The 15,882-nt window shown below is 37.4% G+C and overlaps 1 protein-coding gene across 1 annotated transcript in view; it reads left to right on the forward strand.

Annotated features, from left to right (window-relative positions):
* lovit (loss of visual transmission) overlaps nt 1-15,882 on the forward strand; it is a 374,492-nt gene that overhangs the window by 347,427 nt on the left and 11,183 nt on the right. Inside the window, exons 9-12 of the mRNA XM_083115802.1 lie at nt 3,122-3,250; nt 7,549-7,770; nt 11,401-11,531; nt 14,451-14,625. Of these exons, the coding sequence (XP_082971928.1) occupies nt 3,122-3,250; nt 7,549-7,770; nt 11,401-11,531; nt 14,451-14,625 (657 nt within the window). The remainder of the gene's footprint in view (nt 1-3,121; nt 3,251-7,548; nt 7,771-11,400; nt 11,532-14,450; nt 14,626-15,882) is intronic.

A 15,882-nucleotide genomic window follows, 5' to 3' on the forward strand; every position in this document is an offset into this window, starting at 1 on the left:
AACGGGTGCCCCACCTTCCATACAGCCCCGATTTAGCACAGAGTGATTTCCATCTTTTTCCGGTGTTAAAGTCTGAATTGCAAGGTTACCGTTTCGAAACAGATGAAGAAGTGAAGCGTAATGTGAGAATAGTGCTCAATAGCCAGAGCCCTGATTTTCTTGCAAAGGGTATGGACAAATTGGTGCAACGGTGGAACAAATGCCTGAATCTCTATGGGGATTGTGTGGAGAAGTGAGGAAGGATCCTCCTACACATGTATGTATAGTTTTCTAATGTATCTTAAAAATATTTTTTTTACAGCATACGGAAACTTATATATTGAACGACCCACGTATGCAAGGTGGTATTTGAAAGGAGATGATGCAGAATTCCCCTATCATTTCTGCACCCCTCTGTTTCTAATTTTTGGCACTGGGGGGACACTACATAATACCCTAATGCTTCAAGCATAGTTATTGGAACTCCCCCCCCCCCCACTACAAATACCACTCACCATATCCTGATGCTTGAGTTTTTGTTTTAAGTCCACTTTTTGCACACACACAGGCTAATCGGGACTGGACCTACAGTTTAAAGTGGGATATATATACACCACCGTTTGCCACCACAGAGTATCAAACCCGGGACCCCTTGATTACAAAGTGAAGATGTTACCACTACACCACTGTAGAGACCTTGTATACTGATATGAAGCATAATTTACAAGATCTGGAACCCTGAATGTTGCTGTTTAAAAAGACCTGCTCATTGTGTATGGAACCACGAATGGATGTTGTATGATTTTTCTAAACTATAATAATTGTTGTTTAAAGAATACATGTTGAATAATTACAAACACTAAGTTGCTGACCAAGGTGGTTTATTAAGATAAAAAAAACACTTAACAGGTAACGTTTCGACCCTGTATCAGGGTCTTCCTCAGACGAAGAACTAAACTAAAATTATGAAATATACTACACACAGAAAGATTACATACACATAGCAGGGTCACTAGCCACACAACAACAAATCCTTATCTAGGAAGATTTCTCCAAAGGAATTAAACATATCACCTCCTGACAGTTGTTGACTAATGGGTCTACTACACTGACAGGTGATTGACAAGTCAAGATTAGGAAGAGTCTAGAACCACCTGTTTACCACTCACACACCTCTCCTGCCTTTTTGGATATGGATGAATACCTCCTCCTCTGGTCTCCTTCTTTTCTCTTCTTTCTTCCTTGTTCATTCTTCTTTTTCCTTCATTCCTTTTCTTCATCCTTTCAACTTTCTCTAACACACTCTTCCATTCCCTGTTTATCTTGAGTCCTCCATTCCAATTCATGATGTCTTCTCCTTTCTCTTCTATTTCTTTGGCCTCCTTCCATTTTCTCACTAGTTCTCTCTTCTCTTTTCCTATTCACCTAGCCGAATCCCATTCAACTTCGTGTCCTGTTTCTCTAGTGTGTTTGAAAATGGCATTCCTGTCTCTTCAATCTCACATCATCCATGTGTTGCTTTATCCTGTCTTTAAGTATCTTCTTCGTTTCCCCTATATACGAGGGTGGTTCAGCATGCTCTGCCCCTGACATAGAAGGAACCCTCGTAGGAAAACCAAGTCACTGTCACTTTTCAACATAGTCCCCTGCAACATTAACACACTTTTCCAATCGGCCTTCCAGTGCTTCAATCCCAGCAGAAAAAAATTATTTTGGTTTGTCCTGCAACCAAGCATTCACAACATCCATAACCTCGGAATCACTGTCAAAATGTTTTCCACAAAGGTGTTTCTTCATGTTCGGGAACAGGTGGAAGTCACTGGGGGCCAGATCTGGAGAATAAGGGGCATGAGGGACAATTTCGAACCCTGTTGCATGAATTGCAGCCACCGCAACTTGGGAGGTGTGGGCGGGAGCATTGTCACAATGGAACAACACACCACAGGCGAACATTCCGTGGCATTTCTCCTTGATGGCAGTACGTAATTCTTCAATTAGGGTTGCAAAATAAACACCTGTGATTGTCTTTCCCTGTTGGAGATAATCTATCCAAAGGATTCCTTCTGCATCCCAGAACACAGATGCCATCACTCTGCCCTTTGATGGTTGAACCTTGAATTTCTTTGGGGGTGTTTCCATTGCATGCTTTGGCGTTTACTTTCGGGATCGAAGTGGTGAACCCACGTTTCATCCATTGTAACAAATCTCTTCAGAAACTTTGGCTTGTCAGCCTTTATTGTCCGCAACAGGTTCTGACTTGTCACACAACGTGTCCTCTTTTGGTTGACAGTCAGCATTCTCGGGACCCAATGTGCAGAGATTTTTTTCCATTAACAAATGATGATGAAAAATTGAATGCACACTGCCAGTTGAGATGCCACATGTGTGTGCTATATGGCGGACAGTCACTCGCCGGTCTGCCAAAATCATGCCATGCACTTTTGTAATCATTTCTGCTGTGGTCACCGTTGCAGATGAGCCACCACCATTCTCATCTTCACAGGTCTGCCGACCACATTTAAATTCACGGCACCATCTCTTCACTGGATCATATGAGTTGCTAGAGTCTCCAAGAGTTCCCACCATATCTGCATGGATGTCTTTCGGTGTTAGATTTTTCTTGAGTAAATATTTTATCATTGCTCGGACCTCAGATTTTTCCATTGTATCACATGTGGCTACACTTCTTACTGATCATCAACATGTAACAAAGAGAGAAATTGTTGTAAATTCTTGAAACTTTGTGGATATTAGTCTAAAGAATGAACAATGTTACATATAAAATTACAGGTCTCTACTATCAATGGAAATGGGTCAGGGGCGGAGCATGCTGAACCATCCTCGTATACACTTTCACATCCTCTGCACTTCACCTCGTAGATAACCCCTTCCTCTTCTTCCTCTCTTTTCTTCCTTCTTCTTGCTGGCTATACTTAAAACCGTGCGTCCTCCCTTCCTGTAACTTCTTATACCCACTTTCCTCAGCACTTTGCATATCTTCTCTGTGGCATCGCCCATCTCACTAACACTTCAATTACCTTTTTTAACTTCTTGGTCTGCAATTTAGTGCTTTTAATATGGAAACAAGGCTTAATTATATTACAATTAAATAATTACAATCAAAGAAACTTTATTTTCTCAGGAGTGTACATCCATTATGAAAGCAAATGGTACATACCAGAAAATCCCTGGGGAAACTGAGGAAGACAAAGGCTGCATCAACTATGCTTTTGAAGAAGCTGAAACATCGTTTGATGACAGACACACAAAGGTTGGTACACAACATAGATACGAGCAGCAATTGTTTTACACCAAATGACAAATTGTTTTTTTGTTAGAACTTTGACTGAAGAGAGATACTACATTATAGCCTAACTTACAATTTTCCTTACGTGACTCGAAGTCAGTTCATTCTGAAAGGAGTACATGCTTTGTAATCTAGAACTCTATTTTCAGGTAATTACGGATAACCAACGGCAAAGTTAATACCGGTATTAGGTAAATTATCCCACACTTTTTTATCATCAGTTTCAACAGCTACTGTAACGTTTTTGTTGTAAAGTAATGTCCACATTAAATCTACAAGCCACATCTTTGTTGTCTCATTCCATTGTCATAGGCAGCCTCAACTAGTTTTGACTTATGACTTTTTAATGACTTGTTTCCGCACTGGGGTTCCTTATCTCATTTTGATACTTGAGCCGGTTTTCATCCACCCTGCAAGTTTGATTGAAGGTCACAGTAACACCCTGTATTTGCTTATAATAAATGAACATTTCATGTTGAACATTTTCTTTCTTTATTTACCTTTGAAATATTCAGAAAAATAACTGTAAACTTAATTTCATTACTACCGGGTGAGCAAAAGGTAACTGTGCACCTGCACTATGCTACATTATGCAGAGAAAAACTTCCCTTTCTTGATGTTTGTTGGTACATACAGGGTTCCTACGCATCCTGGAAAACCTGGAATTTTAAAATATTCCTTCCAGGCCTGGAAATGTTATGAAATTTCACATTTTTCCAAGCTGTACCTGGAATTTCGGAGGTTGTCCTGGAAATTCCTCTGCCCCGTTTTATTTGTATGCATTAAAATAAGTTTTCATTTAAAACAGGCCAGTGTCATGACAGTGGTTTATTTACTTATGTCACGTTGCTGTGTACTGTAGTCATAGTTTTGTGCTAAGTTTTATTTTTGTGATTGAAGTATAATGCCCTGCGTTTTTGTATTATTTTGTACCGCTCAGAGGTATGATGATAATAATAATGGTTAAAAAAAAAGGGGTTTGCTATCCTAAATATTCCAAGTTTTCCAAAGATATTATTCTTGTTTATTTGTAATACAAGATGGTATTTTTTTATAAACTTATATATCCTTGTGTTTATTTTTTCTACATTTGTATTTTTTCTGTATTGTAAAAATTAAATAACCTTCATTATACTAAGAAATGAAATGTGTGGAAAGGAGCAGGTGCAGGGGAGCTGGGAGCCTGCATTAAGAAAACGTAAAACTTTTTTTTTTAATAAAAGAAAATATGTAATGATGTGTATGTTGCCATGGTTACTTTGTACACTTGTCCTGGAGCAATTGTAGAAAATCCTTGAAAAGTCCTGGAAATGTCCTGGAAAAATTTTTTGTGTAGGAACCATAAGGACGACATTGGACAGTTGGTTAGTAAGACACTCATTCCTGTTTCTCCGGAGCGTGATCATGCAATAGATAGGATACAAGATCATTTCACAGTAACAATCCGTATTTATGGATTATCGAACGACCAAATGTAGTTGTTTTTACTGTTCACGTAACCAGATAAATGGAACCAGACTTCATCTCAGAAAAATGTGACATCGAGAATATCCTCTCCATTGACAGCAATGAAGTCTCTGAACCACTGGCAATACTCAACATGCTTGGCATGGTTCCATTCTTGCAGATTTTGCACTACTGTTATTTTTGTAGGGGTGTAAATTTAAGTGCTCTTTCAGTGTGGTTCTTGCGCTGCTGTACGACACACTCACTTGCCGTGACAATTTACGAATTGACTTCTTTGTGCTTTGCTCTATTCTAATCGAAATATCCTGCAATGTGTACTCTGTTAGAACTCTTGACCTGCCTGATTTCGGCGCATTCTTCATTGATCCAGTTCTGAGAATTTATCGATCAACCGCCACACTGCATTATGATGGGGTGGATCTGTATCAGGAAACCTTTCCATAAACTTATTTCGCACTTCTTCCATATATTCACTTCCATGTCGAAAGACTTGTTCCACCAAAAACACACGAGCTTCGAGTAACAAAACCATTGCTAATGCAGTTCCGCACTTTGCAAGATCACGCTCTGAAGAAACAACAATGAAGAAACAACAATGAGTGTCTTACTAACCAACTGTCCATGTCCTTATGTACACTTCTGTTCACAGAAAGTGGCACACTCGTTTGAGTTGAAGTTCAGCTTCGGGTCTGGCAGTGCAGCCGAAGTAAGTGTTCAGAAACCAGCAGTGTTGTTACTATCAAACATTTTAACCACATGCAGGGAATTTTGTGTGTGTCAGACTCAAAGAAAAGGGATAACTGAAAGATTGCCGCATAAATATTAATTAACTTGACTGTTCACGTCTACATTGAAAGTAATGTAAATGCAAAAAATTCTCATTGTCCTCTCATTTAACTTTAACAGTAAATGGAATTTTTGTAAAATGAAAATTGTCGGGCTCTCCTTTTTTATACGTGCACGTTGGTTTCGTAATGGAGCAAAAAAATAGAATTGTGACTCTCGGATGAATGAATGCCTCTGTAGATTCCAGAATAATGACTCTTCATTTTGAAATAAATAGTTTAAAATAATATAATTTATGTTCCGTTGGTTAATGAGATTCGTCGTCACATAGCAGAATCCACTATCTTGACGGAAATTAGAGAACGGTTATCATTTCCTGTCCAGCTCAAAACTTTAGATGTCGCTTCTCGTGAATTACATTAATTTGAAAGCAATACGCTTCATCAGATAGGGTTCTTATGCTGTACACATTGCTGACAAAATACAAGTGAAGCTTGTGCATGAAAATTAATGAAGACATTGGGAAGTCGTGCTTTTGTGGAAGGTGAGTGTTTCCAACCCTAAATGATTACCATTCTCTAATTTCCGTCAACATAGTGGATTCTGCTAAGTGACGACGAATCTCATTAACTAACGGCACATAAATTATATTATTTTAAACTATTTATTTCAAAATGAAGAGTCATTATTCTGGAATCTACGGAGGCATTCATTCATTCGGTAAGTATTTTACGAGAGTAGCAATTCTATTTTTTTGCTTCATTACCAACGTGCACATGTAAAAAAGGAAAGGCTGACAATTTTCATTTTACAAAAATTCCATTTACTGTTAAAGTTAAATGAGAGGACAACCATTGACTTATTTTTAATAGCCTGGATGACTGATGTAGGGGTCGGGGTTCCTCATCTCATGTTTTCCCTGGCTGTGACATAAACTCTTCTTCCTTTCGGATTTCTATTATTTTTCCCATCGCATATTCAGTGCCGACTTTGCGATTATGTTTGCCAAAGTGTACGAAGAAGGAGTTTTTGTTATTCTTCAAACCTTCTTCTGGATTAGGATAATACTATTTCTGAAAGATTTTTTTTTTTTTTTCATCATTTTCAGGAATTATATAAATACCATTTCCATCTCGCTTATTCTAATAGCATTTTCTCTTTTCGTTTTTTAGTGTTGCTTTTCTTCCGTTATTGGCTACTCGCGATGATGAAGAGACACTCAGGCCAAATTCAAACTCTGGGCCCTTGCATTCTAATGCATTGTGATAACCACTTCGTCACGAACGTCAAAAATGCATTTTTTTTACAATATATTTTTCACGAATTTTAAACATTTACATTACTTTGATTGTAGACGTGGACAGTTCAGTTAATTAATATTTACGCTGCAATCTTTCCGTTAGTCCTTTTCTTTGAGTCTGAGAGACACAAAATTCCCTGCTTGTGGTTGAAATGATTGATAGTAAGCAACACTGCTGGTTTCTGAACACTTACTTCGGCTGTACTTCCGGGTAAAAAGCTGGACTTCAACTCAAACGAGTGTGCCACTTTTTGTGAACAGAAGTGTACCAAGAAACATCAAGAAAGCGAAGTTTTTCTCTGCGTAATGTAGCGTAGTGCAGGTGCACAGTTACCTTTTGCTCACCCGATAGTTACCTGAAAAGAGTTACTGAGTGAAAGTTCCTGATTTAAGAAATAAGAAGTAAGAGCCATTACTCAATACAGTAATGGTTACTTTCACAGCATGACAAGTAACTCTTTTATTGCAAATATTGATTTTTAATAAAAGATAGTGCTGGCAAAACAGATAGAATGATTTGAAAACTCCGGGAAGGATGGAATTTATTTATAAATATTGTTGGTACACAGGAAAAATCATTTTAGCATACAGCATATCTTTGTCTAAGACTGTTTTCCGTACATATTCAGCGTGTAGAACCAGGACACCGACGCAAGCAACCCAGAAGATTTAAGTGAATTATTTGCTCCCCAATTTCCTTATCTTCCAGGAAGGACATATACAAGACAGTTCCATGGAAATAGAAGCAACAGCCAATGAACATGAAGCGGACACTGCCACTTTACGACAATACTTGCTCTCCATCGTGTTTATGCCTCCATCGCTGCGCATCCTGTGCCTCACCAACTTCTTCTGCTGGATGGCTCACGTCTGCTACTCCTTATACTTCACGGATTTTGTTGGGGAAGCTGTTTTCCAAGGGAATCCAAAGGTGATGCATTCATTGGCTCTAATGTTCTTACAACCCTGAAAAGATGACCAGAAATGGTGGTTGGAGAGTGGAAGTTCTCAACATCACTGTTAACAATGAGTATTTCCTCTTTGTTGTGATGAGCTGTAATCGAGGGCATACACCATATACCCTCTGATTAACCTTACTCTTAGCATATACAGTTCCTTCTTCTACAGTGGGTATACCTTACTTGTTTTGTGTATATTTATCTTATGTAATTTGGCCATTACTTAGTGAGCTTATTACTAGGGAACAGAACTTTAGGTAAATAAATGTTGTTTTTTTTTGCGATAAGAAAGAGACCCTCGTTTTTGCCAAAATTCTGATCATAGCCTTATACGTCAACACAGCAAATTTTATTTTACATAAAAACACATATTTTCCAGTTTTCCGTATGTAAATACATATTTTGCAAATTTTCATTTTAAATACATAAAATCGCTCATTGACTTCAGCTACCTGGAAATCCACGAAGGAAAAATGTTTATTCTCCCCACCTCTTTTATATCGAGAGTACTAGGTTTGTTTTGTCTTTGAACATGCTCGCTGGCAGACTTCTGGCACCTCGCCTACGATCCTATTGGGGGGGAAATATTACCCCCACTGGATGTAACGCACAAGTGCTAATGTCTAAATGTACAGAATTTTTGGGGAAAAACCAAGGTTTTCAAACTTTGTGCCAAATTGCACGTGTTTTGGAAGGTGAAGTAGAGGAAGAGGAAGCTTTGGAAAACTTCAGCGTTAGTGACATTTCGTGTTTCAAATATGCAAGAATTCTTTCTTTTGACGTGGAGCGATCTTTCTCACAATATAAGATGCTTTTTAGAGATAATCGTCACAGATTTACAATGGAGAATTTAGAAAGAAACGATGGTGATCCACTGCAACTCTTCCAAAAAATAGCTCACTAAGAGGTAAGCATTTAGAAACTGATTTCAGGTGTTTAAAATGCATGTAATATTTTGTTTTTGTTACCAAATGTTTTTTTATTTTTGTCACATATTTTCAAGATTTATGACATAAAAAAATAAATATTTCTGAGATTTTTAGCACATAAAGTTCCGTTCCCTACTTATTACATTAAAATACCTCTGGTTTAATGTGATTGGGACATAATATTGAGAAGGTACAAGGAATTGAACAAACACATGATGTACATAACTATTTCATTACTTTCGTTAGCTTTAATTACTAAAGCAAACCTAGAAATTGAACTGAACATGACTTGAGATTTTAAGCCCCATGCGAAAGTCTCAACAGTGTTCTTGTTTCTCTTTCCAACAACAATTAATGGGTAACTCTAAAGGCTCTTATCTTTAAACATGACAATTGCAGTTCTTGTATTTCAGTTTTAAGCATGGAGAGAATGGAAAAATAAAAAGAAGAAGAATTGTTACTTTTTGTATTGATCAATCTAAGTAGCACAATCTTCAAAGTATTTTCTTCCAAGTTTTTCATTTTTAGTGTTGTTAGCAGTATTATTAAAGTTATTAACAGTAGGAAACTAACAATACACAAAAACAGTATCAACAAGAATAAAATACAGAGCATTCCCTGACATTCGCTACGAGACTCGGCGGCAAGTGGCCCGGCAAGCAGCGCTTGTCTTTCCCGGTGAACGGAGGCCACGACAGTCGGTAGAGTCGGCTATTAAAATGACAGTTTTCATATTGTGTACTAACCTTGACTACAGGAGGTGTTGAAAATTATGTCCCTCTGCTGCAACACATTCCTGGCATCTCCGAATGAAATTGACATTTACATGTGCAAGTTCGTCTACTGTAATTCTCCCGACTTCTCGTACAATATTCTCTTTTAACTCACGGATGGTGTGCAGATTGTCTTTGTATACTTTATTTTTTAGATTTTTACACTATTTCCCCGTGACGTCATTATTTTACCATATAAGAATTTTAGCGGCTCTAAATGCTGTGGTTTTTGAAAACCCCGTTTCTTGTGAGAAGCGGCGGATAGATTTCCGAGGAGACTGTTCTAACCTTTGTCCCATCTCATCGCGTTTTTCCTCAGTAAGTACATGTGGGTTTTTCTTTCCGCTTTTATTCAGAACTGACCCTGTTACTCTAAACTTTTTTACAAGGTTTAATATAGTGGGCCTATATGGAACGGTAACATGAGGAAATTTCGTTGCAAAATGTCGTCGCACTTCTCCACAATTCCTCTTTCCAAAGTAACATTCGACAAGATAAATCCTTTGTTGTAATGTAAACTTTTGTGGTGCCATACTAAGCCACAATCTTCAACACACAGACACGACACAACACAACTTCCGAGGGAGGATTATGCTGGCATCAGTCTGCAACGTCAACAGAAAGGGAAAGAGAGTGAAGGCAGGGAGAGCGAAAAAAAACAAAAAAAAAACAGACTGTAACGTGCAACTGTCGTGGACCCATTCACTGGGAAAGACAAGCGCTGACGCCGGGCCGCTTGCCACAGTGTCTCATAGCAAATGTCAGGGAATATTCTCTAGAATAACATGCTGTATTTTAGCCCATAAAATACTATTCTGGCTTTTATGTGTAAATGCTATCATTGAAATATGAGTTTCATATTTTTTATTTTAAAAATGCCTTATCTATTATAATATGCTTCTTTTATGCCAATTATGGGCATAACATCAGTTAATGGAAACATGGTCTGAATGTTTCGCAACACTTAGCATATATCCTGTGAAAAATTTGGGACTACAGCACACACAATATCAATTATCAATAGATTATAATTATGCAATACTGATAACAATGCACATTTTAGTCTAGATGTGGACAAGAAATAGTAATTGTTTACGTTTTCACTTTTCAAAGCATCAGGTCCCTCCAGATGTAGTGCGTGTACAGGGTCTCTCATTTAGGAAATGGGTAGCTCTGTTCATGGGCATCGGGAGAGGGAGGTGGAACCAGTCTGTCGACCCCCCACCCAGGAATTAACATAATTTATTTCAAGTTACAAAAAGCAGAAAGCTTGTTACTCTTATAGCTAATAACATAAGTGAAGTTCAGTTAGTTCATTTGTATTCAAATGGAATAAGTGAAAGCAAACTGAAAATGCTGTAGATAAAAGAAAGGTGAGTATGAAATGCAGTGACAGGTTTTGTTTTCATATTCTATCATTTAATCCAAAGAATAATTGGTTCCATAATTTTCAAAATTCTATAAATTCAAGAGATATCATTTTATGTGAGATGCAAATTTGTAACTATAAAATTTCCCCTTGACTTTTAAGCTTTTTCTTGAACGAAGTATGTAATGTAAGCAACAAAACAGACTAACTATGCATTTCAGTGCACTAACTGCAGGGAATGTAAAAGCAGTTGTGCTGGATATTCACTTTGGTGAATCGAGTTGAAAAGGCTTTCCACGGATGATGATGATAAGTTGGACTACAATTTGGTTTATTTTTTAATTAGATTGTGATAGTTATAATTATATAATAATACTAATCATAACTATAATACATACATTATGAAACATAATAATTATTATTGTTGATATTATCTATATTATTGAAGTTCTATCAATGGCTTTAACCTCTACAAAAATTTCTGCCAACACACGTGGCCCTGTTTTGTACTAATGTAAACATAAATTCCAGGCTGAAGATGGGAGTGTGGAGAGAGACCTGTATGAAGACGGAGTGAGGTTCGGATGCTGGGGAATGTCCATGTACTCTCTCTCCTGCTGCGTCTATTCAATGATCATAGAGAAGTTGGTTCAGAAATTCAGGTATTTAAACACTAACGAAGTTTGTTTCTTTTATCATACACATATTTCTTCAACAAAAAAGAAATTCCTGGATATGAAACTGCCTTCTGCAGTCCAAAGCTATAGCCGGCCTGCATGGCACAGCATCCTATGATGCCAGGGGTCTCGAGTTCAAGTCCTAGCTTAGGCACATGTGTTCCTTATGAGTGTCCCTTTATCATCTTCATAACATCATTTCTCATCCTCATCTTCAAGATTAGCTAATGGTGGTGAAAGCAAAGTAAAATAAATCAAATCAATCAATTATGCTAAGCAAAAGGCACTGCTGTATATTTGTGTGCATATGTGCATCACAGAATCAAGTGATCAGTGGTACATATATATTTTCCATTAAAATGTTATGTTTAAAGGATTTGTACATGCAAAGTTCTGGAATAGTGTCCTGCACATTATTTCCATGTGATATTTTTCTATAAATATTTTATCATTTAATTAATATATAAGAGGGCTCCTGCGTAGCCAAGTGGTTAGTGCTCTTACCTTTGGTGCGAGCGGTCCCAGGTATGATTCCCAGTGAGTGCTCCCAAAATTTTGGCATTGACCCAGCGTCGTGAGGACAATTTGGAAGCTACTTCAAGAAGTAGAGGGCTCCGGTCACGAAAGTCAGGAAAACAGCGGTGATGGGATCCGATGCGCTGATCACATGTCGCCCTACGAAAAGAATGCCGATCTGGCAGGCCTTGGCTGTTCCGCCACGGAGTTTTAGTTTTTTAATTAATTTATAAGAGTGCAGAAATATATGTCTTCAATCATGATACTATGTTTTACTTTTTTTAATTAACACTTTTGTGCCACTTTCGGCTAATCACGATGCTTAGGATGACCGGGGATTAGATGAAATTGATGAGGGAACACTTACAAAGAACACTCATGTTCACACTGGGACTTGAACCTTGGATCTTTGGTCACAAGGTCAAAAGTTGATCATATAATGTACCCTGTCACTGAGCCAGCTAATAATATCTTCATTCAGGTTTGAAACCACTAAAGGAATAACTCTTCCATTAAATAACCATAAATATAAATTGACCCAATTAATATGAATGGGGTAAACTGCAACAGATTTCTTTTGGAGGTTAAAACTTCATAATAGTGATTACATTTTTGAAATTTCTTTTCAATATTTTATACCACTTTTATTAAGCTTTAGCTCCAATGAACCCTGAAGGTGATCCATATTAGGTGAAACAAAAACATTGGTGTGATTTCAACGAAACACACCAATTAATATCTATTATAAATTTGTAGGATTGCAACATGCTTACATGACAAATACACTGAAAGAATTCATATTATATGGCACATATGTAAAAAATTAAAGTGCTCCCCTGTGCTTTACATCATGCCATGAAGGCATATAGGGGGTGTGGAATTAGGGCCCCACATTTTCTTGATCTCGGTCGAAGGTGGGGGTGATGTGATCAGCACCATGCCCCTAGCTGCTTTTAAACCCCATATTTTCCTCCAGGTACCCACTTTATAAGACACTGGGTGGGCGTCGGAGCCACTTGAACAGGTGGAAAGAATCCCAGTTCTCCCCCGCTGCGGATTGAACCCAGATCTCTCGCATGGTAGTCAGACATCCTAATGACTGAGCTACCATTGTACTCATGTAAAAAAGAGTAAATTGAAACTGTGTCCATTTTGTACAAGGTAATTTATTGGTTATGTGAAATTAGTATTTTCATTACTTTTTAATACTGTAAAGTACAATTTTACATAAAGTGCACCTTAGTTCAAATTGTGTTACATGCGAGTACTGAATACTTAAAGCAACTGATGAATGGTAATTAATATTAGCTTTCTTTCCACATGTGGGGAAACAATCAACCAGGAGAATGAGACTGAAAGTTAACCAAGTGATATTTGAGACAAATCACTTTCGTTTTCAAAGTAACAATGTAGAATATTTGCAGGAACTTTACTTGTCCAACATTTCCAAGTAACCAGAACCGTTAGGCCAATGTCAGTTTTTAAGTGGGAAAGGTTGGCTTTCTGTTGGCTGGCAAATTGACGTTGGTCTTACGTTGGGCCAACAGCGGTTGCCATCATTTGCCCAACCATGGAAACGTGAGTCAAAATCAGTTTTAAAAACAACTTTTTCATGCTAAGACAACTTTCAGGAGTATGCTGAAAATGCTAGAGTGTAAAATAAGTGATGTGCATCAGTGTTTCTTTTCGAATATTTCAGTCACAGCACATACTGGAAATATAATATATATCTTTAATGAAAGTAGAAGCTATTTCTAACTTGCAGTCACTCGCCAGTTTTTTGTCAGTCGCCATGGATGAAAGATGTGTTTGGAATTGCTTATTGTTTGTCTCTTTAGCAGTAGTAGAACAAGAACATTCTTACAGGTGTTATTGTGAAGGTGGTTAAGCAATGTTATGTGCCTAAATTCCATGAAAGATTGAAAACTAAGTAAACTTTGGAAGATTTTTGTGCTACCACTTGAAAGTATGGTGTCTTGAAAACAATGATACCATGTGACTGAGAAAGTGCTGTGTATTTTCTTTATTTTCATAAATAACTTGAACTATTACGTCTGGCCTCACAATTATGTATATATCAGAACATCTGGCCTCACAATTATGTATATATCAGAACACAAACATATCTATTCTTTAGTTTTCAGTACGTTGGGCCAACAAAAAACCATACGTTGGCCCAATGTAAAAACCACACATTGACCCAACTTAAAAACCACGTGTTTGGCTAACGTTGGAACCACGGCCAAAATTACTGTTGCCCAACAGTATGTTCTTACGTTTCGCCAACCATTTTCAGTACGGTTGGCCAAAAGTTGGAACTTTCGGTTATGTATTTTTAATGAATAAGATCTGTGTAAGGCATCACAAATTTGGTTTAATTTTCCGTAGGGCAAGACCAGTGTACATTGGTGGCCAGCTGGTGTACTCCGTTGGAATGCTGCTGATGGCTGTGACTCGTTCCAAAGCCGGAGTCATCATTTTCTCCTGGGCTGCTGGAGTCTTGTATTCCACTCTTTTCACCCTTCCATACCTCTTGGTGGCTCGCTACCACACTGTGGGCACTGTAAGTATCAGATACACATGGTAAAGGCAGGTAGAAATTAGGAATTAACTTAAATGTTTTGCTTTATTGATGGCATAGTGATACTCTTGTTGCCTTGTATCAAGGGGTCCTTAGTTTGATACCTGGTGAAGGGATATTATGTTTCTGATTCAATTTTCAATTATAGTTCCAGTCTCGATTAGCCAATCTGTGCTTAAAGTGTACTTAAAACAAACTTCAAACTTGTGGTTGAATTACCAGTGGCGCCAGCTCTTGAAAAGCATTGGGTGGGCCAAAATCAGAGACTTGTTTCATAGTTTTATGCAATAATATTTACCATAAGCAGGCTGAGGATTTGCCCTAAAATGTCCTTTTTGTTCCTTGGTCAGAAAACACAGGCTTTTGCATTTGAAACTGTTTCAGACCATTTCTCAGAAGAATATATTAATTTGGCTGTTTTTGCCTATTTTAGTTACAAGTGCCAGTTTCAAAAATAGGTGCTTTTTTGGTGCCTAATCCAAGAAAATGATGAAAAATCTGTCTTATGTTCATCCCTTTTAGTGCCTATGTTGTACCCTTGGGTTCTTTTTTGCCTGCCTATTTTGAGTGTGCTTGGTGCCTATGAATCCTCAACCTGGTTGTCTTTCCTTCCTTACTTTCCAAATAACGATGTTACCACGGATAGTGGATCACATTGGATATGTAACAAATTTATTGAAATATTTTCATAAAACTCTATCATTAATTAAGTTATGAGAATTCTTAAAGTGTATAAGGATGAACCATTTTGTTTTCTTAACCCTCCCGTTGCCAAGCTTTTAGACACCTTTATTTTACCAAGCGGGGTATTTTGACTACCCCAATACAATTTTGTGATTTAGTGTAATATTTGTTTTTAGATTCTGTTATTTTCAATGAATATCTTTATTTAGTATTGAAATACAGTTTTTCAAATTATTAAACGTATTTAAACTGAACATAAACACCGTATGGTGACACTAGTGCAGCGTTGCCATGTATGCACGCTCTAATTCAACTCAACAATAGTAACCTGACACAATAGAGAACAATATATGTTATTTGAGCTAAACAATGGATGTATGGTAAAACTCAACAATGGAAAAATTAAATAACGAAGATGAATGAGAGACATATTTCGTAAAACCTTTATTTTTGACAACTAAGAAGATAAGACATTTCATACCAAGCGGGGTAGTCTCACAACCCCACCAATATATCCCGTCAATAATAACTATAAAAACAAAAAAATTGAGTCAG

This window comes from Lepisma saccharinum (genome assembly GCF_977018435.1).
Source record: "Lepisma saccharinum chromosome 15 unlocalized genomic scaffold, izLepSacc3.1 SUPER_15_unloc_1, whole genome shotgun sequence".
Lineage (NCBI taxonomy): Eukaryota > Metazoa > Arthropoda > Insecta > Zygentoma > Lepismatidae > Lepisma > Lepisma saccharinum.